This window comes from Pterocles gutturalis, unplaced genomic scaffold, assembly GCF_000699245.1.
Source record: "Pterocles gutturalis isolate BGI_N339 unplaced genomic scaffold, ASM69924v1 scaffold52361, whole genome shotgun sequence".
NCBI classification, from domain to species: Eukaryota; Metazoa; Chordata; class Aves; order Pterocliformes; family Pteroclidae; genus Pterocles; species Pterocles gutturalis.
Window position 1 is genome coordinate 1 of NW_010107408.1, and position 26129 is coordinate 26129.

At 38.3% G+C, this 26129-nt stretch overlaps 1 protein-coding gene across 1 annotated transcript in view; it reads left to right on the forward strand.

The window, feature by feature from the left end:
* Positions 1-34: 34 nt before the first annotated feature.
* The window catches only part of TEX10 (testis expressed 10), a gene marked incomplete at its 3' end in the record, with an annotated part of 31599 nt that continues 5504 nt past the window's right edge, over positions 35-26129 (forward strand). The window contains exons 1-3 of the mRNA XM_010088077.1: positions 35-81; positions 14265-14353; positions 15544-15677. Of these exons, the coding sequence (XP_010086379.1) occupies positions 35-81; positions 14265-14353; positions 15544-15677 (270 nt within the window). The remainder of the gene's footprint in view (positions 82-14264; positions 14354-15543; positions 15678-26129) is intronic.

The following is a 26129-nucleotide window of genomic DNA, read 5'->3' on the forward strand; positions in this document are numbered from 1 at the left end:
CGCCCGCCTCAGCCGCTGCTGCATCATGGGCAGGATGTCCTCCGACCTGGCCGCCACCCTCATCGGGATCCTGCACATGAGGTACGACCGACGGGGAACTCGCTTCTTAAGTTTGTTGTAAAAAACCCAAGCCCAAATACCAACTGTGAACATTTATTTGTTAAGCATCAACTTTGTTAGCGGTTTGCACAAAAAAAACCCCAATAGGGTGTGCAAAGATTGGCATCAGGAAGAAAGTTAATGCTTCTATCCAGCTTTACTCCAAACCTTTCACTTTGCCTATGTCCTTACACTGACTGATATTGCTCCAGTGCTTGATAACAAAATCAGTTTCCTGTAATGCTGCTTGTTATTGAGCACCCTCTGCTCGGAATGTCACCACCACTGGTCCTTGTTCTGCCACTGATTACAGCTTTTTCTCCAAAATACTTTGACCTGACGTTTTGTAGCGAAAAATAGCCAACCAGCGTGTATTCTCATGTTCTGCTTTGTTTCAGAGTTTTAAAACTGACTCTTCCTGTAATTACCACGCTCAAATAGCCAATTCATAGTTGCTAGGCAAGTGTCTTAATAGAAATTATTCACACTCTTGTTACTTTTCTCCTGGCTTGAGAGGGATAGGTTTGCCTGTGAAGTCAGGGAGAGAGGCTGCTGTTCCACTGAACTGAGTGGAAGGCTTGGAACACAAGGGTGTTTTGCTTTGTAGCTTCTGTAAAAGATATACTTTTTTCCATTACTCAATATTGTTGAACCTTGGATAAATAAGTGGAAATTAAGTTTATGAATTATGCTTAAAGTGATTTTTTGTTTGTAATGCATTTTGGAAGTTAAACATGTCTTTATTAAAATATGACACGACACAATGTGCTGTCAAATACAGACCTGTTCATATTAGCTGTATAACATGTGAATAAGCTGACTAACATTTGAAGTGATGGTGTTGAAATCTATAATATCCAATATATAATGCATTGCCACTATAAAAATGAAATTGTCTGCTTTTAGGAAGATGGACCTCAAATTTTTTTTTTAAAAAAATAAGTTTTCTGCTATATACTAGAAATTAAGTGGCAAACCATAACCAATTCCAAGACAGTCATTGTAAGAATTAAAGACACGAATAAGCACTGAGGTGCTTATTTTGTTGTTAGATCTTCTCAGATTTTCAGTGTGGGAGATATTTATTGTAGTGGTATAACTGTTTTCTAAAGATTGTCAGAAAGCTGCAGGTGGGCTGCAGGCATTTGATCCTTTTGACAGACAATGCAAGAGGCAGCTGGAGGGCATTCTTCGTAGCAAAGTAGGTTACATCCTGACAACAGAGGAGGAGCAACTTATTTTGCAGAGGTGCAAAGAAAGTATTTTGATTTTAATTTATGGCATTTGGAACATGTTTTAAACTAAGTTGGGTACAAAGATTGTGGATTATCTACCTAAGAAGTCAGTCTGAAATAACTAGATGAAGAAAAACTACTGACGTAGTTGTACTAATGCAGTGTAGGCCCTAACAGTGCTTCTTTCTGGAATATAACAAGTTCTGATGAAACTTGGGAAAGAGATGTTACTCTTGATTGAGCATTGTTTTTCTTTGATAAGGCTGTTCCCACTTCACTGATAGGAGTCAGTGATAAAAACAGGAACTTGATCAGTTTTCTTCAGAAACACATCTGAAAATAATGCAAGTTCTTGGAAAGATTAAAATGAGTCTTTTACAGACAAAGTGAATGCAACAGCACTGAAAATATATTCTCACCATCATAGCCAACTTAAAAACTTATACAAGTTTTAAAGGGCTTATCAATGACACATTTTTTAGCCGTGGCTCAGCTTCTTAGTATATAGCTGAAATCTGTTTTGTGAAAGACTATTTTTTTTTTCTTATCATCATGAGCATAGGCTTTTTTATCCTGTAGACTTCATCCTAGGATGCCTTAAAGAATCAAGAGGATTTCAGAAATGTAAATGACTGCTGAGGGGGATGTCAAAAAGAGAAGTTGCTTTAGCAACTTAAGCATGCAAAGATAGGGAGATAAGTAGCAAATAATATTAACTTTGCAAGAACAGAAGAGTCTGATAGATCTTTTTCCTTAAAAAGGAAGTTGTACAGTTAAGGAAACAGTAGTAGGTTTCCTAGTTATGAACCTTAGCTGGACTTTACAAGCTTCATAAACTGTCAATGAACACAGGGTACGTTAACTAATTACTGTTTCTCTTATCAGAAAAGCCAAGCTGGATTATTGTGTCCAGCTTTGTGGCTTGCTTTATATAATGTGGGCAAACTGTATTGAGTTGAAAGGAGATCAGACAAAGAATGATAGTCTGTAAATTGTGATAATGGGGAATGACTGACAAATTGGCGTTGTTAGGCAAATAGGGCTGGGAAGGAGCGGGAACCATGTGTGTAAAAGGCTGTTGAAAAGGAATGGAAGAACACATTTTTAGGAGAATTAGAAATACAGACCTTAAATATCAGAAAAAACATTTGGTTTGAGTGCTGGCAAAACTTTCTAAAAGCAGAGATACATACTGGCATCGACCATGTGGGAAGGGGGTATAAATATACTTTACTGGAGATACTTAAAATCAGGTTGGACTAAAGGATATAATGTATGGCAGAAGTGAAACCTTGAAGGAGATAAAGGGACTAGCTAACTCCTGGTAATCCTTTAGAGCTCTTGCGGTGCTCAGAATTAAACATGCAAGTTTTTGAAATTAATGGTACTATAACAAAATCTATAAAATTTCACAGTTCTATGCCACAGTCTGGTTCATGGGACACATTCTGTAGTTTTAGCTTATGATAACTTTGCATAGAGAAACTGATACAAATCAGTCCATTGGGAGACATCATTTATGGGTAAAACCGATGTCACTAGATGGCACTGTTTTTCTTCCAGTATATTAATGTTCTGTTTGTTGGGGGAAGTTTTTATAAATTCCTTTTCTTCTATGCCACCTGCTTATCTGTAATGCTTTAAAGAGATTGCGTTTAGAAGCGGTAGAGGCTCACTGCTGTATTTGGTAATTGTTCTTAATTTCTTTAAAAGCCTTTATTTCTGCGTTATTCTTGACTGGCAGAGCATGTATGCTTTTACATGTATTTGACAATGTGCATACGTACCAATGTATATTTGCCAGGGAGAAGCTATGCTAAGGTGGATTTGATGAGAGTACATATGGATGACAAGACTGTTGCAGTTATTCCAGGAACAATCATTATAAACTCAAGGAGCTCATAGCTTTTTTTGTGTGTGTGTATAAACCATAAAAGTAGATAGTAAATGTATCCAGATGTCTTAAATCACAGCCTTGTGATGATATCAGACGGTAACATTAAATTATTATTATTGCGTGTTAACATTTAGAATTTTTTGTTGATTAGAAATGAATTTTGAAGACATTCAGTAGTTTCCACTGATTTTTGCAATGGTAAAATGAATAGCCAGGTGGTCTGCAGGAACCCATTAAATGAGCCACAGTGGGCTCCGTGTGCTGAGAATGCTGATAGTTCTTCCATATATAATAAGAAGGTCTCTCAGCCTTGAGGGTGATTATCTATCAGGATGGTTCCTGTCATGCTTTTGGTCTGTATTCACTAAAGCTTTACCAGTTAGCACAGACCAAGGACTGTTCTGAAAAGAAAGCTGAAATGCGGCCACCCCATTTTGGATACTGGTATGAATGTGGCCAGATGTACACTAATTGAACTCTGTGCCACTGAAAAGATGTTGCTGCTCTTTGGGTCACTGGGACAGCTACAACTGGTGAGTTTCAGGTGAAACTGAGGGACTGAAGGTGTTGTCTTGGCTTAATTTCCCTGCTGTTCTCCAATGCTGCCTTGTGCCTGCTGTGTGGGACCCAAGATGTAAGTAACTTCAATAAATCCAGGCAGGCAAGGTTCTGAGAGATGGAAGTGTGCCAGGGTTTTGGGGTATAAATCTTACTCCCCACTCCTGTTCATACACAAGCAGGTGCGGAAAGGTGTGGAGCAATATGAGCAAACAATCTATTACTTCAGACTGAGAAAAATGAGAGGTAGTGGCTTCTTGTAAAGAGATGAGTTCGCTGGGTGGGCCTCTGAGTTTAAGCCTCTGAGCTTAAATTTACAGAGACACATGGAAGGGTGTGGGAAGTATTTTGGAAAGTTTTTGTATTGAATGTACTGGACGGGATTTTCTGTGGTCTTCAGGTGATACTACTTTGATATATTGAGACGAACCATTTGTTGTTGTGCCGTGTGCCACATTTGTAAAAGAATTAGCTTCAGTATCTATTTTTAATTCATGACTTGTTGGAATAACTGGTAAATAATCATACAGTATTTCTCTGCTCTGCTAAAGATGAATGGTTTAAGTGTTGGGTGGAAAAATGTAACGTTTGGCATGAGTGGACCTTTGGTCTGGAAACTATTTCATTGTAATAGAGAATTGGACAGATAATATTTCACTGCCTAGATAAAAAACAATGGGAGTTAATTTATGGCATTTTTCTCTTGAAGTGCTGTGTCCATAAATGAGATCTCCAGTGGCTTCAAACAGCCATTTCTTATTCTTGTGGGGCTCTTTACGCAAGGAGTTGTTGTTTCTGTTACTGTAGAAAAGGAGAAGGGTGACGACCATATAAATAAAAGCTGAGAGACATAAATTGTGTGGGAGTTTCTAGTCCTCACAGGTTTGAGATAACTCTGGGCGTAACTTGCTTTCTGCTTGTTGTAACTAAAGGGTCTCTTTCCTTAAGAGGCAGTGGTTTTAAAATATTCTTTTGCTTTCCAGACAATAATGAGAGAGCTCAGCTGGCGTCTCATCAAGCAGCCAAGCATGCTTGTTGGTTCCTGCTATCCTCGGGAGTCTGGTGGTTAGAAAGAACTGGGATGGACGTTTTAACGTCTGTTTGGTATAAAGTGTAAAATTCTGTGTGTCCAGATATATTGTCCAGAGATGTTTTAGGGTCATAATAAAGTTTTTTCTGTAGATATTTCCTTTGTAAATAAATACTACTTTTACTTTATTTAGTTATCCTAGTTACGTGTTCTGCAATGTTTGACAGTATAGCTTGAGGAGACACAGTGAAAATGCAAAATGTAGCTAACGAAGAGCCTACGTACTACCTCATTAAAGACTTATTGAATGCGTTATTTTAGACAAGAAAAAGAAAAACATTATATTCCCGAAAAGTATTTGCAAGCTGGAGAGAACCTGGAGAGGATATTATAACCCATTATTGTGAATAACAATACGGATAGAGCAATTGAATACAGTAATTGTCATACAAATGAAGTGTAGAAAAGATTTCGGAATGGTATTTTTTTTTAAAGAAGACATAAATAAAATTAATATCTTGTAAAAATAAGCTAGGTTCTTATTTTTAAAAAAGAGAAAAAACATTTTCAAGTCATTACAAATGACTGGTACAAGGGAAAGTCAGCTCAATATACCTTGGAGAGTACATCGGAAAGCGTATGTGCATAGGAGGATGTTGTAATTATGAATGCGTTGCTAAGAAAAATTTAATAATAGTAAGGTCTGTGTTCCCTATGAAGTGGTCTTTCTGGCTATATTTTCACAGCCCTCAATTTAGAAACAAAAATGAAGGATGAAAGTATTAAAAAGGTAACAAAAATGCTCAAGGCACTATTGAATATAACCTGAAAAGACGAGTGTGCTTTCAGAATGCTGGCATTTCCCTGGCTGGGTGCCACTGAGGATGAAACATAAGAGATTGATCTTTTTCCTTGCTGCAAGATCAGAAAGGATCAATAGTTCTTGAAACTCAGGTCCTGGTGTGAGTTATGGTGCATTCTTCCATCCACATGTGGTCAGTAAATTTCTTGTTCCTTGCTCACTGTTACGTAAAGGTCTAGGACATGAGAAAGGGAGAAGGCTAAGCTTGTGTTTAAGGGCACGGCCCTCTAAATTTGTCCTCAGGTGGTTGTTTGCAGTTTGATATTCCTAACCAAGGGGAAAAGAATTATGTTGCTGTGTTTACTATTGCACCAGTCAGTAAATGCCGTTTGCTCATTAGTGAATGTTTCTTCTGATTTGTGCTCTCATTTATAATGTGTAAGCAATTCTTTTCTTCAGACAACCTTTGCAACCATGGAGCAAATGAGTAGCTGACAGGCTTACTTTTAACAATGCATAGCTCAAATTGTTGTTTTCTTAAAACAGGGTTCATATTTTTCCCCAAATCCTTGGTAATTCCTTGCAGATGTTTGTTGTATTTTGCTATGTGTTCAAATGGAAACACTTGATCCTTCAAAAGAGATAATGAAAGTTAAAACAAAAACCTCACACTAACAAACCATTGCCTACATATGGTAACCTGTTAGAGGAAAGGGAAGATAAAAACTCTTCACTTGCTGTCAGAGTTTATGTTCAAGACCTGTGCTACCTGGAGCTAAGGTGATGGGAATAATGAGATGGGTACAGGGTTTGAAAAGTATTCAGAGGTTCACTTTTATTATTATTATTATTTTAAAACTATTTCAGAATCAGTTTGTGACAATCTTGGTTTCCTGTCTCTTCAAGAACTGGTATGGAAACTAAGAGTGCTGATCCTTGTTAGCAATGAAACACAAAACTGATTTGATTAAGTTGATGCAGGAACCTGAGTTTATACTTTATTGCAGTTGCAAGCAGTTGCATTTCAATGTGACAAATTATTTTTCATTAAAGCTAAACAAGAATAAACTATGCCAAAGCTGAGATAAATATTGGCACAGGGCTTTTTAGTGTTTCAAAATAACATATTTTGCAATAGTGCAAGTACTGTAGTGCCTACAGTGGGGGAAAATGTTTTATATTTTTCTTCCATAAAGGTACAACAGTCTTAGTATGCTACTTGCACATGGTTTTGCTCCTTCCAGTGTATATTGTTGTTTCTACAGACACAGTTCCTGAGAATGAGAACATGGGAGTGTTTGAGATGTATTGTCACATACTTGCCAAGCTCTCCAAAATAGCTAATGCCATAATTGTTCTGTTACGTCATATTTGACAGGTGTTTTCACATGTAAGCACCATTTTAAGTGGTTGTCAGACAGCGCTGCTACTAGTTACCCAGCTAGGTGTCTGTGTAAAACATGAAATGTTCATAACAATCTTGCAAAGAGGCTGGCTAGAAGGCGTATCTGTACAGCGTTGTCCTAGTGTGGTTTTATTCAACAGAGCAATGTTTCTGGGGTCAGACAGTGACTCCTGAGCAGTGTGCTGAAGAATTTGAATGGAGTCCTCTTAGCTCTAGATAAGGATGCTGCAGTATCTCTGGAATACTCCTGCTCCTGATGAGTACCGATCAGTAGCTGAAGTTTTGTCTTGGTAGGTAAGCCCTCTGGGCTGATATTAGACTCACTGTGTTGAAAGGTCATGGATGACACAGGTCATAAAAATAGGAAGCTAAAAGAAAGAGGAAACCTTTTCTTTATCCCCTTTCTGTGAATTAGTAAAAACTTTTTTTCAGTGCAGTGCCTGGTTCATCACAGTGAAAGATTCACAAGTGATAAGGGGTGTTGTCCTACATATCTGTGGTCCTGGGTTGTGCAGGAAAACTCATCCCAGTTTCATGCAGTGGAAACAACTTGTTTATGATCCTTGTTGCAGTGTGATTATTCTGGCTATTGTGGAAGAACCACTTTACTCTGCTTCTTGTTTCCAAGGCCTTAACTGAACTCCTGAGTAGGCAAAAAGACCTGCTCAGCTGTATCCTGATGAGCTGCAGAACAACAGTGTGTGCATCTGGAAGGTGGTGGTGTGTCTTCAGACTCTAGGTAGATGAACGGACTGGATAGCTTTGGCATGAAAAAAAAAACAGCTAGGTAGACTTGATTAGCTGCATGCTGCTATACTCAGTACTTTGGTATACTAAATAATGTGAATGTTGTTAATGGACTTTGTCATCTCTCTTTCTGGGTTGTTCCTGAATAGGCAGTACAGCCCAGTGCCAGCACAGATCTTGTGAACCTCCAGGGATGTCAGTCTTCCACTGCATGAGCTGATCAGTTAGTTCTACCCATCATTTCCTGCCTTTAAACCAATTATCTCTTGATGTAAGACCTTCATTCCTACGCAGTGGCTGCTTAGTTTTCTGGAATTCTTTTTCCTAAGTGTTATATATAGTCTTCCTTATCCATGTGCACCTACCCCTTGAGAAGATTTCTAAGAGATAAGGCAAAATTTCTTATTTCAGAAACTACTCTGGCTGTTCCCAAGCATGACATACATATTTATTTGTCAGCTAATTGTATCCGTTGTTATACTGTAGATTAATTTGCCTAGTGCAGGCATTAAAGTTATGTGGAACTTACTTTTAAAAACAAAATCCCCCAGCAAACATAACCACATTTGCCACTCCACAGCCTGTAGGTGTCAGGGAAGTTCTCAGATGGCAGATTGCTTACAGCTGCCGGTAGTTCAGTGCATCCTTGCCTTCCGTTGGAGCTCCTTTGCATGGTGAATGCCATCTTATCCTGGTAATTCCCTTCTGTTTTGTTGGCTTCCATAATACGTTGTGCAGATGCTTGAAGTTACAGCAGGTCTTATTGAAGAGTCATTCTGGGATGGGAAATGACAGTTTCTTCTCTGATGATCAGAGAAGGGCAGAATTCCTGTAGCTTCTGTTCTTTAGCCTTATTTTGCCTGAGTGCACTGATGGTCTGCTGGGTGTGTAGAATCTTGGGAAGTTTTCTGCTCCTAATGTGTTTGAAGGACAGTTTATTAGTAGTATGTCAGTGGTTAAAGAACTTGCTGAGGATGCAGAAAATCTGGGTTCACTTTCTTCATCTGAAGGGGAGGTTGATGTCCTATTTCTTAACACAGTGACTTAGTCATTGAACTGTTTTGAGGAAGTGTACTTAATTTGATAATATAGAAATAAGTTCTGCTAATTTTATTAAATTTTCACTGAGTTGAGGACTGGAATGCAGTTAGTTTTTTTCAGGAAATGAGTGAATCAGCTGGTGGCTGTGCCTATGAATATTTACATGTTCTGTGTGGAACAGAAGTATCTGGAGGGGAAATGCCTTTTAGAATGATTCTATAACCTAGAATTAAAGAAACAATTGTGGGAGGCCTTAGTTTAAATCTGTGACTGGTGGTTGATAAAATAAATTCAAAATGGGATCAGTTACCACAGTCTTGTTAGGTTTGTCAGGCTATTCTTTTGCAAATGTTTAAATAATTCTGTAAAGCTACAGGAACACCCTGCCTTAGAACATTCTCTATTGTGGCAGTGGAAGCACTTTCCTGGAAGGTGAAAGGATAGGATTTTAGTTTCCTTGAACAGAAAACCCAGGCTCTTGATTTTACACTTCTTGAGTTCTGTAACTCTTGCATATATGAATGAAAGGGGTATAGTATCAGTGCCTCAGATTTGTTACACTTTTTTCAATTTTCTTGCTGAACAACAACAAAAAAATCAAAAACCCAACCCAAATTCTAAGCAAAACTTGCTGTGCTTGATAGTTGCATTGCTGTTCGAGTTGGAGTCTGAACAGTGTGTTTTATAGGCCAAGTGGAACGATAACTTTAAAATGACTGCAGCAAGGTTCGTCAGAGTTTTTCTACCAGAGACCTCTAAATTACCCAGTCTCCTTCTGACTGTGTATGTCAAAACCAGTACCTTAAACATGACCCAGAAATCAATTGGTAGCTAGTTTAGGTCAGGAAGCACAAAGATAATAGTCTGTAGTTGAGAAATAACCACTTGTGCACAAACTGCAGTTGTTTTATTTTGCAATTGTGTGATATCGCCCAACCTGAAAATAACAACAGTGTGAACAAAAGTAGTGAGGTGTATCTGGAGTTAAAAGAAAAGTTAGTAGCAAGTGATAAAAGGAATGCATCGCACAGTTGCTGTGACTGAGAAATACTTGCTGTGCTAGTGGCAAGAGAAGCAGTGATTTTTAAGTTAATTAGATTCAGCTTTTCTTTTAATACTGTTTGGTGTACAGAGCAGGTAACCTAAAGGCGTAATTCTAAACCTCAGTAGAGAGGTTCTCATGGAGAGCAGGTAACCTTATGGAAATTACAACACTTAGTTCGTCATAGTTAATGTGGGTTTGGACTAGCTGACTGGAGAGGTCTTATTCATATGCAATTTGATAAAAGGTTCCCATTGTCAGTAAAATTTATTCAAAAAAAGAGAGGTTATAATATGCTTATTACCTCTCCCAACTATAAATCAGTTTGTTTTTTTTTTTTAGTTAAATGTCTAAAATGTAATTTACAAGCAACTTGAAAATGTTTTAAAAGCGCACGCACTTAATTTTCCATGGTAGTCTTAATATATTAAACCAAGATTTTAGAAATAATTTGTAATGTATTTGTAGTACATCAACATCCATTCTAGAATTATGTTTCCTTAGTTCTGTGTTTTTTATCTTAGTTCTTATTTCCTTTAACGTGAACCTCAAAACTGAGCAGCTCTAACTACATTATAGACATTTGGGTTCTAAGGTAATTGAGGCGTTGACAACTGATTAGACTTGTATTTAAACAAACTTGTATTTGTAATATTAGAAGGATGTTGGTCTTGGTCTTAATTTCCTGTGATATATTTGTGAGATCCGTGATTGCATGATCTCATGTTATTTTTGCATCCTACATTCTGTATTGAGTGCAGCATGCTCACTGGAAGAGTGTTTACGTAATGTTATGCTTTGTCCTTGTTTCAGTAGAAGGCTCTACGTTTTGTCTATTGTATTATGTCCCACTTGGAAAACAAAGCGGTTCCCCCCTGCCATGGGAATTTGTGTTGTGCTCAAGTATTTTCACAGCTGTAGGAGATGAGGAGGTGATATTTTTCCCAACTTACAGGAACTGAGGCAAGGAAAAGGTGTATACAGATAGATGTACACAAAAGTACCTGCTGACTTTAGGAATTCAGTGTAAAACATTTTGGCACTGATTTTGCAAAATATTTAGCATTTTTTATCTTGAAAGCAAACGATTGACTTAAGTGCAAGTGGAGCAGTAAAGAGCAGCACATAGACCCATCTGATCTCTAAGGTACATGAAGCTGTGTTGCTCCAGAGCTGTTAGTGCCCTTTTAATCTTTTACTCACTGTTGGAACTGTTGCAGGGCTTAGTGATAACTGGCGGAAGGAAGGGATGAGAGAAGCCTCCACTATGAATAATGTGGGTTTTTTCTATTCTAGAAGTAAAGTAATAACTCATCTGATGATACCTGGAGAAATGTGTTACCACTGACTTCCTGTCCTCCAGTTTTAAACATGTCATAGAACTTCTGCGATACAGATAGAGGGTGATCCACTATAATGCTTAAAACCTGTTTGTTTACTGGAATTTGTGAGCTAATCCTTTCTTCTACTTTTTTTAACCGTCTCCTGCCTCGTACACTGTGCACATTATAGATGATGCAATAAATAAGGAGGAGCAGGTCAGGATGTGTTATCCTTTGTTGCATACTCCTGATGGATCCCATGATGTGAACGAGGCATAGATTTTTTTTTTTTGAGAAAATATAAGACATAATATTATCATACTCCAAGGCATATGCACAAAGAGGCCAAGCTGAAGATTATAGGGAACTTTCTCTGTCACTTCTAAATCGAATACTAGATTATTTTTAACCTTAATGCTCTTTCAACATTGAGGCTTCTTGTACATATGTAATAGCTTTCACTTTTTTAAAAAATTGAACTGCAAATGAATTTGGGGATCTTGGTTTTGTGTGTACATGTCTCGGTGTAGCTCTGCTTGTAGATTAGACTTAAAACCATTTAATAGCTCTGTCAAGGGTTTGTGTCTTAACACTGCCTCCATGTTCCTGGGGCAGAACAGCAGCAATTCCCTCTGCTTCCTCTAATGCCTACGTCAGTGGCACGTTGCTTGGCATGTTGTTAGGCTGCTTCAAATGCTTGTCCTGTTTTGCTAGTGTGCAGATAGGCAAATGTGGGTAGAAAAACAAAACTGCTGAAGTGTTTGAAAAATTTCTAGATATTTATCAATAAGCTTCAGAATAATTTTTCACATCCGGGGATTTCCTGAACTTATTGCAGTTTATGTGTTTGCTAGCCAGCAGTGAATATGAGTTTTGTTCAGTCTCTTCTGGGGTTCACGTAAAAATTCTTGCATCTACCAGCCCAATTTATGAGGAATTTGACACATGTGCTAACTAACTGTTGCATAGAAGAATATTTTTATATTCTGTCATTTTAAACCAGATTCTGACTAGATTTGTCGTGCAAGTCCCTGTTCCGTGGATTTGGGCTTATCACAAGTTCTTTCTGTGTTTTCTGTCTTCTGGCCCAGGATTTTTTTTTTATTCTCGCACTTCCCCAGTTCCCCTTGTAGCTTGTCATGGGGTGTACATCTTCCAGCCTCTTGCATTCCCACCATTTTGATCAGTGGTTGCATCACAGTTAGATTTCTGTGTCCAGTAATTCCTGAATATCCTCCTGCTCCCCAGGGCTTATTTTGATATAGTAAGTGATCTCAAGTCTGACTCATGGTCCCTCTGCACTGGATTCAGGCAGCTTCTTCCCCTGTGAATGGGACACAGGCTTCATTTCCTCTCCTGCTGTATGGATCTAATTCTTGTGTGAATATTCACCTTATGTAGAATCTCTGGGGAAATACGTTGCAAGACCTCTTGTTGCTTTAGTTGAGTATGTGTGAAATCTCCTAGTAACGAATCGGACTGGAACCTTCTTGGAAGGGGGGAGGAAATTCTCCCTTCTCCTGTGAGTAGACTACTGGCCATGGCCAACAGGTTTGTCTCTGGAGAACTCAGTGTTGGCAGTCAAGCTGGCAGCCTTACGAATGCAGAGAGGTTGAGAGTCTAGAGGTTAAGAAAAGGAAGCAGTGAGCCAGGCCTCAGAGGAGGACCAAAGGCCTCCTAGGAACTAGAAGGGACCATGCAGAACTGCCTGCACTGTAGGTCGCTAGGTTGCCTGAAATATGCCTGGAAATAAGGATTTGCCTTTAAGGATGCAATGTAAAGTGGGAGATTTATTTAATAAAGCCATTATTTTTTCTCTCTCACCTAGCGGTGATTTTCTGTTGTGTTTTTTTTTTTTCCTTAGAATTAATTATCCTACATGATAGTCTGATTTTTTTTTTTTTTTGAGTTGCTCCAGACACATTTTGCATATTCTGACTCTCATTTTTGGGGATGCTGAAATATTGTGGATGCGTTTTCATGGGGTGGCAAAATGTACATGCCTGGCACAATGTTATTCCAAATTTGATATTTTTGCTCCCAAAACATGGAACTGTAAAAAAATTCTGAAAAAGAAGCTTTACAGAGTTTTGTTAACCATGAGCTAAGGCATTTTGGCTGTTAGCAAAGAGAAATTAGGAAAAAAGTGATCCGAGGCAGATATTTGGCTTGCAGAATTGCATTTGGAAACTCTGAAATTTCGCAAGATTGTAAGAGCAGAAAGCAGCAAAGATCCATAGTCCACAGTGCAAGTGCCAAGAGCAGCATACAAGTAAATGTGAATGATATGCATTTTGCATAGTGTGAGGTAGGTCTGAGCTGCAGCCTTTTGTCAAAAGCATGTGTGAGATGTATTTCCAGCTGCTGGCTTTCTCTTGGTTCTGCACTGACACATGGGCAGGATTCTGCCGTTGGGTGGTCGGTAGTGTCTCAGTTTACTCTGAGTTTCCACAAGCACGTACAGCTTCTAATTTGAGAAACAAAAGTAGGCTGGTGCTCAACTTCTTACAGATTGCCCCTAAAAAGGGAAGTGTCAGGCAGCTTTGATAACGAGTTTGCTCCCATCTTTGCATGTTGCCCCTATATATGTTCTAAATCTCAAAGCGAGTTTTTAATTTAGTTCTGTGTGCAATAGCTTAAAATAGATGCTGAAACTGTTTTTAAATGGGATCTATTGTTAATGTAAAGAGCTGTATCAAAACCAGTGCCTATGATGAAAAATACAGCCCAACTTTGTAAGATAATGACTTCTACCAAATAAGGGAAATAAAACAAATTTAATTTACTGTTGGCTGTTGTCACTATATTAAAGGTTATACCGATATTTATGAAAAGTTGCTATCTCAGTAATTTAATCAGCTCACAACCTAAGCCTATGTAGGGGTACAAAGTTCAATATTACTCGTCTTGAAAAGAGCAAGTTGTCTTTTTGAAGCTCTTTAAAATGCTACTGTAACAACAGCAGTGAGAAACAGGAATGTTAAAATTAACTATTTAGTCATGCTAATTGATTGTATTGTGCAGGTAGGTTGTGAATTCTTAATTATATGGTTTTTAATAAACTCTCTGCTATTGGTTTTGTCTAGATCATCCTTTGCAGGCTGGAAGTGCCAAGTGCAGGATAATTCAGTGAATGATGTGGACTATTTCAGCTTCTTGTTTTCAACCCTTATAGGTAATCCATGTGAATGTCATAATTCAGAATTAACAAAATGAAATTTCTTTTGAGAGTCAATTGCTGGATTTAATTTAGACTAAATGGTATAGTAAGTACTTCCTGAAAGTAGTTCTAATCTTGTTATTTATTTTTAATGAGATACTCTTTTTTTGTCCTCTTGATCTGATTTTTGACACCCTAATTTTACACTTTGAATTGCTATTTAGGCTGAATATTTGCATATGTTTTCATTCTAGCAACTTTCTTTGGAAAGTATAAGGAAAGGCTAAATTCAGCATATGACTTGAACAAGAATTTTTTTTCTAGATTTAAGTAAATGTATTTCATTGGCTTGTAACAATATAAATGAGTGCCTCTGGGAGTTCCTGTGGACATGATTATGCTATTAAAAACATTCCATCAGAATGAAGTAATCAAAGTACGTTGAAGTGAGCTGCCCAGGGTCAGCATGTGAGCGGAATTACTTCTGCTACTGTATTCTTACTCAGATATAAAAATAGCTGTATTCTGGGGTGATGCAACGTTAGGAAATTATAGCAGTTAAAATGGCATAACACTACTGAGAACTATCTTCCAGTAACTTGTCCTGTGGTAAAAAGGAAGTGTCTTTATCATCTCAGTCATTCATAGTGTACAACTACTTTGCTTTCAAAAATTACTTTTTTTTTCCTAAAACAGTGATGAGAGAGCTGTAGTGATAACTGAGAAAATGAAAGCAAAACCAAAGTGACTGGTTTGGAGCAGTAGTCTTGTTTTACTAATCCACCTAATACCTGGCTAGAAATAATTAGCCAAATGATTTTTTTTTTTTTTAAAACCCTGAGGTTATGTTAGAAGGTTACTGAGCTGTTGTGAACACATAGTGAACTGTCTTGCATTATACCTGTTTTTTATTCTGTAAAGAAACATGCATTGAAAATAGCAGCATAATGTGGGCCTCTTACAGTTTTTATACCACGTTATAGTTTACATTGGTATGCCATCGATTTCTCAAATATTTTTGTTGTCTTTCATAAGTCAGAATTTGTGTTTTGATATATATAATTTAACCTGCCAAGCAAGAGCTTTTCACAAAAAAAATGTTATGCAGACATAATTTAAAAGACAGGTTTTGTCAGTGATGCTGTTGAAGTGGAATAGTGCTTGGCTTGTTTCCTGATACTGTTGTACTACTTCTTTTTCTCCAGGGTTTTCAAGAGAGGAGTTGAGTAGTCTCCAGGGCATTAGAGGAAAACCACACATTAGCCAGACACAGCTTTCACCTATCCGTCTTTACCTAACTGATCTGGACCAGTTTTTACACCACTGGGCTGTGACAGAGGTAATACATCAACACTAATTCTAAATGACAGCATACAAACTCCGAGTGCTCTCTATCCCTTTTCCGCAGATGCCTAAAACTTGTTGTGAGTTGAGTTGAACAAAAGAATGAAAAATATAATAGCTGTTGAACAGCCAGTGTTTTTCTATAGCCATCAGATAATATTTTGAAGGAAGATGCTTTAAAAGGTGAATGTTCAGACACATAGAATACAAAACAATACTTACAGAAAAAAATTAGTAGAAGCCTTGCTGGAAAATTCCTAAATGCTAGTAAGATTAAGACCAGCAATATGTTTTGGCTTTCAAAATAAATTAATTGTAAAAATACTAATTATGAAGAGTTTTCTTTGAGAGTAAATTCTACTATTAATTAAAAAGCACTTGCATTAAATGATATTTTAACTTGGAAGTAATATTAAGTTGGCATTGGTGGTTACTTAGAGTAACTTCTGATGCTTATTTAATAAGAAATTACTGGGATTAGAAACTTCACTGTGAATTCAGTTTCTGCTTGTAAGATCATAAGAACTGAAAGCTTAGTTTTATTACTGGTTCGGAAGGGATCTGAGCCACCTGATTTTATTCAGAACTACATATTGGTCTTAACGCTGGCTCAACTTTTGTTGCCTAGCCCACCATAAACCCACTTTCAGGTGTGAAATAGTTTTTTAATGACATGGCAATTGGTCAGTATTTAGGAAATCTCTGTCATGAATACAGAAAGAAGAGTGTAACAGAAGTTTTCAGTTGTATAATCTTTTCTGTGTTTTCATGGCAATCTTTGTGGTTCAAGAAGGCAATATAGTAGGTTTTTCTTTTCCATATCATAAAGTTTAAGTGATGATAATCTACTGAAACTAATGATAGCCCAAGGCATAGATTGCATGCGTGCTATTATGTATTGAATAGTATTTTAAGCAAAATTGTTATTTGGTACCATGACTGACACATACCTTTAGATGTCCTGCCTTCAGTCAGTTGGCCTGTGGAGCAGCTCAACTTTCTTCCTAAATTGTTCCAGTTTGTCTCTTCTGGGCAGTAATGATGTGTTTTCCCACCAAAACACCTTTGTCCAATATTGAAAGACTAGAATGTTTTCTCTCCCTGTCCTGTACAGAACACAGGATTGTTCCTCTCTGAATGCACCAGAGAGATTACTTCTAAGTGTTTCTCAAAGAGTTAGCCTAATCCCATACATCTGAAGGATTTCTGTATACTTTACCTGCTTCTTTCCTCTTTTTGCTTCTCTTCTACAAATCTATCGAAGGTGGTTGAGAAACCAGAGAATAGGAATATTTTCACTTAAGGAAGGTGAAGGAGTTTTATTGTAGTTATCTTGTTTGTGCCTTTGGTTCCTGGTTGCAAGTTTGATTTACTTATGCCACAATCTTTTCAGTGTTTTGGTGCCATCAAGGAAAGTCCATTACTTTTCTGAAACTTGAGACTTGCTTTTAAGTACATTTTCTTAGGAAATATAGAAGGTGCTCTCTGACATTCTTAGAAGTGGATGGCAGTCATTAAGCAAAGAGCTGGATATACTTGGTTAGTAATGAAAGAGGATTTCGACATTATGGAGTATTGCACTACTCTTGCAGGTGTGTGGCAGCCTGAAATCTTTTCTGGAGATTAAGTTATCAAAGAGAGAATGGAAACGAAAATCCCACGCATCAAAAATTGGTGTGTGAAGAGCGATGAGACTTTCTAAACCCACCTCATTTTGTAGACTGGACTGACACTTGCAACTCTGAACTTGAGAAGGAGATTGGAGGCTTTTCCTCATCAGCATGTTCATGATTGTGGAGAGAAAGCTCCTATATTGGATATTCCTAGGATGTGATCAGGAATAGTCAGCAAGGATTTATGAAGCGCAAATTGTGCTCAACCAACCTGTTGGCTTTCTGCAACAAGGTGACTAGCTTGGTGGGTGTTGGGAGAGCAGTGGATGTTGTTTATCTTGACTTGAGTAAGGTTTTTGATGCTGTATCCCATAACATCCTTGTCAACAAGCTGACAAAGAATGGATTAGGTAAGTAGACAGGTGGGTTAAAAACTGCCTGAATGGTCAGGCCAGAGGGTTGTGATTGGTGGTGCAAAGTCCAGTTGGAAGCAAGTCACTAGTAGTGTAGCAGATGGTGCAAAACTGGGAGGATTGGGTGATAGGTCAGGTGGTTGTGCTGCCATTCAGAGGGATATGGACAGGTTGGAGAACTAGGCAGGGAGGAACCTCATGAAGTTCAGTAAAGGAAAATGCATATTCCTGCACCTGGGTAGGAATAACCCCAGGCACCAGTAAATACTGGAGGCTGACCAGCAGCAGAGCAGCTCTGTGGAGAAGGACCTTGAGGTTCTGGTGGACAACAAGCTGACCATGAGTGAGTAATGCACCCTTGTGGCAAAAAAGCCCAGCCCAGCGTTCTGGGCTGCATGATGAGTAGTGTTGCCAGCAGGTCAAGAGGTGTGATTGTTCTTCTCTACTCAGCACTAGTGAGGTCACATCTGAAGTACTTTGCCAGGTTTGGGCTCCCCAGTACAAGAGACATGGATGTACTGGAGCATCTTTCATATGAGGTGATGTTGAGAGAGCTGGGGCTGTACAGCCTGGACAAGAGAAGGCTCGGGGTGATCTTATCAATGTGTATAGATACCTGATGGGAGGGAACGAAGAGGATGGACCCAGAGTCTTCTTAGCAGTGCTCAGTGATGGGACAAGAGAGCTCAAATTCAAATGCATGAAGTTCCACCTAAACACAGAGAACTTACTATACAGTGAGTTTGGTCAGACACTGGAATATGTAGCCCGGGAAAGGTACGGAGTTCCCTTCTATGGACATAACGCCTGGCTGGACACAGTGCGGGGTGACCTGCTGTAGGTGACCACATTTGAGCAGGAACGTTGGACTAAAATTCCTGCTTCAGTGATTCTTTGAAAACTTCTTCTCTTCATAAAACAGAACTTCTGTTTCATGATTGACAAAGCTCTGTATTATTTTTGGTTTTAGACTGTAATGAGTTGCCCAGTATGGGGAGGTTTTATTCTTTATTTGGTAGGTTCTTACACTTACATATGATCTGGAAGTCAAACTGTTAATGTTAAATGCTTCTCAGAAGTACTGGTAGTATTGCAATGCTGTTTGGGGTGTTGTCCACAGAATTGCTTTTTTCCCCACGGAATTTGCAGACAGAAAAATAGGGGCACCTCTTCAATAGCTTTTTTTTTCCTACTAGAGAAAAATTAAGATATTCTCTCCTCTTTCCTCTGATCTCCTGATAGTGGTCTCTGGGATACACTATTTGTATTCTTTGTTTTTACAAAGAGGAGAGATCAGTATTAAGGCAGCCACTTCCTTTTATGAATCACAGGTTTCCATTCATTTTTCATTCGGCTTGTTCTGATTTCAGATGCAATTGTAGATATGGTAAGTGATATAAACAATACTATGCTGAAGTTTTTACTTAAATCAGATGTTCAGATTTTAGATGACTGGTTTCTGTGTTTAAATATCTAATACAGTGCTGTGTTCATTAAGTTTTTGGGGTTCTATTTTATCCTTGTTGAGTACCATTCTTCAACCTCAAACGTGTTGACCTATATTCTATTTCATGTCCAGTTTGTAAAGAAAACATTCTGGGTACTGTAGACCGTAAAAACTTTGGGCTTTGGAGGCTGGACCATTTAGAAAAAAAAAGAAAAAAAAAAAGAAAAAAAAAAAAAGAAAAAAAAAAAGAAAAAAAAGAGAAATCCTGACTTGAGAAAAACCTGTCAGTTCAAGATATTGAACAAGCTACTCTCCTCTCAAAAGAAAATAAAGCAAGCAGCAACAAAACCCACTAAATCCCAGAGCTACAGCCTCTGGGAAGAAGAAAACTGCCAACAAATCATGAGGCTCTTCTGGGATGCCTTGAAGGACAGTGTTATGTGATGGCTCCATGTGTATTGTGTTTGAGGGCTTGGAGATTGCTTTCTTCTAAGTGGACGTAGTTCAAGATACGAGACAATTTCTAAATCAAAATATTTTTAGCTGTGAAATAAATCTATTTAAATAAACAAGTGCTACAGGAAATAGTAAAACACAGCTTGAATTAGTCACGATTTTGGTGGAACTAAGTAGAGCAGTACAGCTTCTGAATGCTGAGTCTTTCATGCTTTCCCTTGCTGGATAAGGAAGCTTATGGTGATACTGTAACATTAAGCAAAATCTTTGTAGTACTTAAAAATACCTAGTAAGTGAGAACAGCCCTCCCTTGGCTGCGAAACAGGCAGCATTTAGGCCTGTATTTATGTTCAGAAGTCTTCATTTAAAAGAGTTCTGATTGTGTAGTTGTAATTCAAGGTTTTCTCATAACGTAAAAATATTTTATTGTGGATGAAAATAAATAAGGAACTGATGGAATTAGGATTTGACAGCCTGGTTTCCTATGAATAAATGAGACTAGTGATCTGATTATTATTATTATTATTAGTCCATCTATCCTCCGCTTTCTTCTCTTCCACCACTAGTTTTGCCTAAACCATTGGCTAGGTTTTGGCTCTCTGCTAAAGTTGCAAATACTAGTTACCTGTAAGTTTTATGAAAATAAGCGGGTGAAACAGAAAAAAACTCTAGATTAGCACAAGGCAGTTTATAACTTGGTTTCTGTGTCCTGCTTGGCAGCAGCCTGCTGGCCAGGCTGCATGTGCATCGCTCTGGACCAGTCTCAGGCAGGTGCTGTCACTTGGCCTGCAGCAATGTCAGGGGGGTTGTGAGGAAGGAGAAAAGACGTGCCTCTGGAGAAAGTGCAAGTTGTGTAAAGGAAAAGAATAATTTGAGGCATTTTCACATGGTAGTTGGGACTTGGAGTGTGTTATATTATAACCAGTGCACTTGGTAGCATGTGGCTAAGTGTAATTGGTGAAAAGACCGAACAAATGCACTTCTGGTAGGATTTAATGCTTTTAGGCGGTTTATAATAAAAAACGTTTTGAGATGGATACTGTTTGTAATTTTTTTTTACTAGAGAGCTGTAATTGGTATAGTGCAAATGTGAAGCCATGTTACTTTTTTGTGGAAGCTTTTAAGTAATGGCGATTTTCACTTAACAAGCAATGCTTAAGAAAAGTGTCTGTTTAAATGCCATTTTGCATAGCTGTAAAGGTTAATCTTCATATCTTGCTGAAAGAGATGTTAAATGTGGAAACCTTGGTTCCTTTTCTGGAGTAACTTCTGCTTAAAATGACTCCTACGTTATTAAAGGCAATTATTTAAAATCATACCCCTGCAGCTGAAGTAGATGGAGCTCCAGAATAAATGGTTGCAGCCTAAGGGAAGAGGCTTCAGTCTTAGTTCATTTTAACTGTGCCTATAGTGTTTGTCGGTAACATTGTTCACTCCACTGTAATGGAATTGCTCTGCTAGTATCAAATGAAATAGCACCAATGGGAATGAACAGTTTAACAAGGTAACCGTGTATACATGATAATTGCTGTTGTAATATTTGATGTTTGTGACACTTGAACATTTTGGAGGCGGAAAGCAAATGATAATTCAAAAGATCTGCTTGAAGTCAAGGTTATAGAGTTACACTGAGTGCATAACTGATGGGAAGAAATAAAAATGTTTAGAACATTTAAAAGCAAACACTAGGGAAGGTCAGCTGCTTTTAAAAGCAGTCTTGAATTCAAAAAGCTTGGGAGGCATATAATGTAATGTAATATAATATACTAATGTGTGTCAAAACCAGAGAAGTCTTATAAGTGATATAGAGTTGGGAAGGCTGTATCTGCACTGATATGCTATGCAAAATTATGACAAATCATTAAAGATAGCAAGTCAGTGCATGTAAATTAAAAGTCCTGCAATGATGTTTGTCTTGAGATGTAAATGGTGGTGTTGTAGTGCTGAAGCTTTAAGCAGAGATTAACACTTAAAAAAAACACTGCATTTTAAAAATGAAGATTATGAGTTGAAGTTCCTGTAAGATTTCAACTTTTGGTCTTTATTGAGATTTCCAGATTAGAGTTACATTGGGGAGAAAAAGCAGCTGAGGGGAAACTAGAAATATGCAATATTTTTTATCCTCTTTAGTGAGGATAAAAAAAAAATCTGTATAAGCCCTTTAGCATTTTGTAAAACTACATCATAGACAAGTTTAATGTTTAGAAATGAAAGTAATGGCTTTTTTTTCTTGAAAAGTAATGCAATTTCCAAAGAAACAAAAGAGAAATTATACACGTAAATGTAATGCCTCCTAAAATGAATAAAACCCTGTTTCAAAGGTCTCTTCCATAATTTTAGAAAGATGTAAAATTTAAAAAACAACCAGAAAACACCAATAAAAACCAAACACCAAAACACAAACCCCCCCCAAAACCCTAACTTGATCTTTGGGCCAGTGCTCCATTGGGCCTGCATCTTACACTGCCGGTGTATCTTGTGACATTTTATACCTGGGAGCTCACACGTTACTACACGTAACTAAGGTGAATTAACATCTCCACAGTTACTGTGCGTCATGCTGTAAATTCACATCCTGCTCTGTCATACCTAGACTAAATTTGCTTAAAAAGACAGGCTTTGTGGGACAAGAGCTAGTTTCCTAAGTGTACAGTTTTCTGTGTTTTCAAGTCCTTTTGTTTGATGAGGAGGCAGGCAGGTGGATTTGGAGACTTGCACATCAGATATTCCTTTGATCACGTTGCATGTGGTCCAACAGGGAGGCATCCCTAAGGAGGAGGAATGGGACATGGTGACATTTTATAGCTATGAGGAAGCTGCAGAGCTGTGAAAGGAAGGCTTATTATGGCCACAAGAGGATGAAGCTAAAGCTCTGTGGGTAGCAAAGCTATTTCATGGTGTCCTTTCTTTGAATTTTGTTAGTAAGGTGGCTCTGAGAAGAGAACCAGGCCTATGCTGTTTTTCAGGTATGGCTTCATCTCCTCCTGGATAGTACATTAGCTGTTGAGCATAAAACCTGGTTTTGCTCCCAAGAGAACAATATTTTCAGAAGTGTCCGTCACTTGGTGAGACAGTAGGATTGTCTCTAGCCCATAGTTCTCTGCCTCCTGGCACCAGATCTTGCTGGTGCCCAGATTTAAAAACAGAGTGATTGAATTGTTGCACAGTAGGTGAGCTGTGGTGATTGCCACCCATGTGTTTGTGTCCAGTGGCAAATAAAGATAACATTGTTAATATATGTTTAACATCAGACTGCATGCGCAGCCTAGGAATATGCATATAAGCAATCACTACAGTTCAGCAGATACAAGATAAGCTTGTATGCTGTAGTTACTCTGTTTCTGATCAAGCAATTTACTGTTTCATAATCCTAAATCTTTGGAAATATGTACTCTGTCAGGGTGCAGGACACAATACATGTTCTTAAGCATTTGTATTTCTTAAACAAGTTTCTGCCTTCTATCCTCTGTGTAAAATTAGCCCCATAGTGTTTGGTTTTTTTTCTCCTGTTGCCCACCTATGTATTGTTCTCCTGCAGATGCTGTTCCTGCTTTGTGGCTTTTTCTTTCTTTAACCTAGGTTTTGTTTGTTATATTGTGATTGTGTGAGGGGTTTGTGTGGGTGTTTTTTGTGTTGTTTTTTCTTTTTTTCTGGAGTCACTGAATCAGGAATACCTTTCACATCTGCCCCTGTGAGCTTTGCCGAGGCAGATGAACAAAGATCTCTTGTTGTACGCAGCTTTCTCAACAACTTGGGGCCCTGTTAATGTTGCCCTGTCAAATCAATTTATTTCAGAAAGAGCAGCAGCACCTGTCAAGGGAGTACACCACCTGATAAGCTGGGGTGCTTCAGGGGAAGCCGGACAAGCTTCAGACGACAAGCTTCATTGCCTGCCCCATCACCTGAAAACTTCTCATTTTCCACGCTCTGCAGTAACATGTTATACTGGACAGAGTCTTGCTCGAAACAGTCATTTCACGAGGGCTTGGGAATTGACTGCAGAACAGCCTATTACGTTTTAGTTACCTGTGTTTGAGGTGGATGTCAATGTGAATGGAAAAATATATTTTAAAGTTCACATCAGGATATAGTGTCTGGTGTGTGCCAACTTCCTTTTTTAATAAAATCACTTTTCAAGGAGTGTGAACTGTCTTTGGTCCGACTCCACATAGTGGCTCGCTGAAGTACTTGATTCATTATCTTTTCTGCTTGCTTGGTTCCTCTCTGTGCTCACGCTTGTGTGTGTCTTCAGAGGAAGATGAGTATTTTTCTTTGACAAAGAGTACTTTGCAGTATGATTAAGCTTGAAATAATATGCAGATTTTCCCTGGAGAGCCACTGATAAAATATTTCCCTTGAAGCTTTTTGAGTCGGGATTCTATCACGTTATGGGAAACATTGAGTGATTTAGAGAGTGGAAACAGTTAAATAATGAAAAAAAATTACTCTCGGTTCATCATTTGTGCATGTTCCTGTTGCCATGAGGGCTCAGATTGAGACTTGGCTTCCTCGGGTCCTCCCAACTCTGCCTTTTGGAGTTGAGAGCATCTTACAGATAAGCAATATTTAACTGATGGATTCCTCTGATTGTAAATTAGAACTATGAAAAGCCTGTTTCAGATTGGATTAAGAGTTGGTTAGGTTGGCTGTCGGCAGCAAAAATACTTTTGACTCATCTAGTTGAAGACTAGAGTAAAAGAGCAGGTGACTTGAGCCACCCTCCGAGATCCAATTAACAATGGGGGGATAAGTGAACTGAGCAAAGCTGGCTTTCCCAGAGTGTTTTCGGTGTCCATGGGCCAAGTGTCCGTAGCAGTTTTGCCTGAAGGCTTGGTTTGCAGGCAGCTGCCTTCTGGTCACGTTTGCAGTCTACTTTGTGGTGTCAAGATCTCCAAAAAGCCCCAGGAGTGCTCCTGGGCTGCCGTCTCAGCCTCCCCTCCCCTCCCTTTAGCTGGCTACTGTTGGGGGGGTTTGTCTTCAGTTTGGCAGCCAGGGGGGCCGGTGTAGTAATGATTTCCTGAAGCACTAGTAGGGAACCTGCTGTTGCAGTTGTGCAGCTCATTAGTATGATGGGCTTGTCTGATCAATAAGGTTTGATCTGAAAAACTGCCAATGGATTACGGAGACAGTAGTATTTGCTGCATAATGCTAACAGTTAATCCCTGTATTTAAGAGAATGTTTTTCTTTGGCTTAATTTACTCAAGTGGACATTCAAACAAAATTTAAAAAATCAAAACCCCAAACCTCTAAACCTAAACTAAACCTGTTATATATTTTTGAGACAAGTATTTTATAAAACCCCCTTATGATTGGAAATGCTCATTCTCTGTCCATTTACTTCAGTAATACTCTGAAACAAAACTGTTCTGGCTGTAGTCCAAAACCAATCTATGAATGCACCACAAATGTGATAAATGCTAATCAAATGTAAAATAATGAATCAGCTGTGACATTTTATTATGGAAATTAAACGTCATGCAAACCCTTGCCTAAGGAAAATAAATTGTCAGGAAAAATACTAATTTTCATGTGATAATTAAGTTTTCTTTGCTTTTCATTTCCGTGTCTAATAACGTTTCAGTTTCACTTTTTATAACAGGCATTTGTTATGAATGCCATTTCAAGCAGGATTTAATTTTTTTGAATTGAAAAGGATTGCCACTCCTACTTAATTGTAGGAAAATAGAACTGGATTTAGGGAATGGTTGTGCTATTTTGAGGGTCACAGAGATTTAAAAGGTTGAAAAACTAACTCGCCAAGCATTCTGCACTTCACCACAACCCTTCTAAGCAAGTACGCTGCTCTTCAGTGCTATGATGTCCCTTTTGCTGTGGCAATTCTGGAAGAGTCTGAGTGTCGGTGCATTGTACCTGTTACAAAAAAGCTCCTGCAACTTGTCATGTCAGGGAGAACCTCAGTGGACTGGTAGGCTTATTCTAGACATGTAGTCCTACAGGTGAAACATTAAAAATGATTTTACTAATAATGAAACCTCAGTTTGCTGTGTGGGCCTGGTGGATTTACCTTCAAGGTCTTTAATTTGTTGACCTGATGTGCTTAGGTACTGAATTAGAAGGGATCTCCCTAGCTTGCTGTCTTATGAGCAACAAATGCTCTCCTACATTTCCTCTTTCATAATCATCCTTCCTAATTTCCATCCCATCTCCATTCCCAGCCAGCTATGATCATCGTTATTTTTTGTTGATGTTTGGTTATGTTTATTTTCCTGCAGCAGTTTTCACCTCTTTCTTATATTTGCAAGTAACAATATCCCTTCTCAACTATAGTTTTTCCAGCCTAAGCAGGTGAAGTTCTTTCTGTTCACACCTGTAAGACAGATCTCTATTCTTTGTGCAGTTTTTCTATGCCTGTTGAGGTTTAATTTACCTTTCTTGATAATGAGTGACTCCTGTTTTGCAGCGTATGTCAGAAATTATGTAAGTGGGGTCTTGTGGAGTAGTACTGAATGTCTCTTCAGTAGTTTTGATCACTTCTATTGTGATCATCTTTATTTTT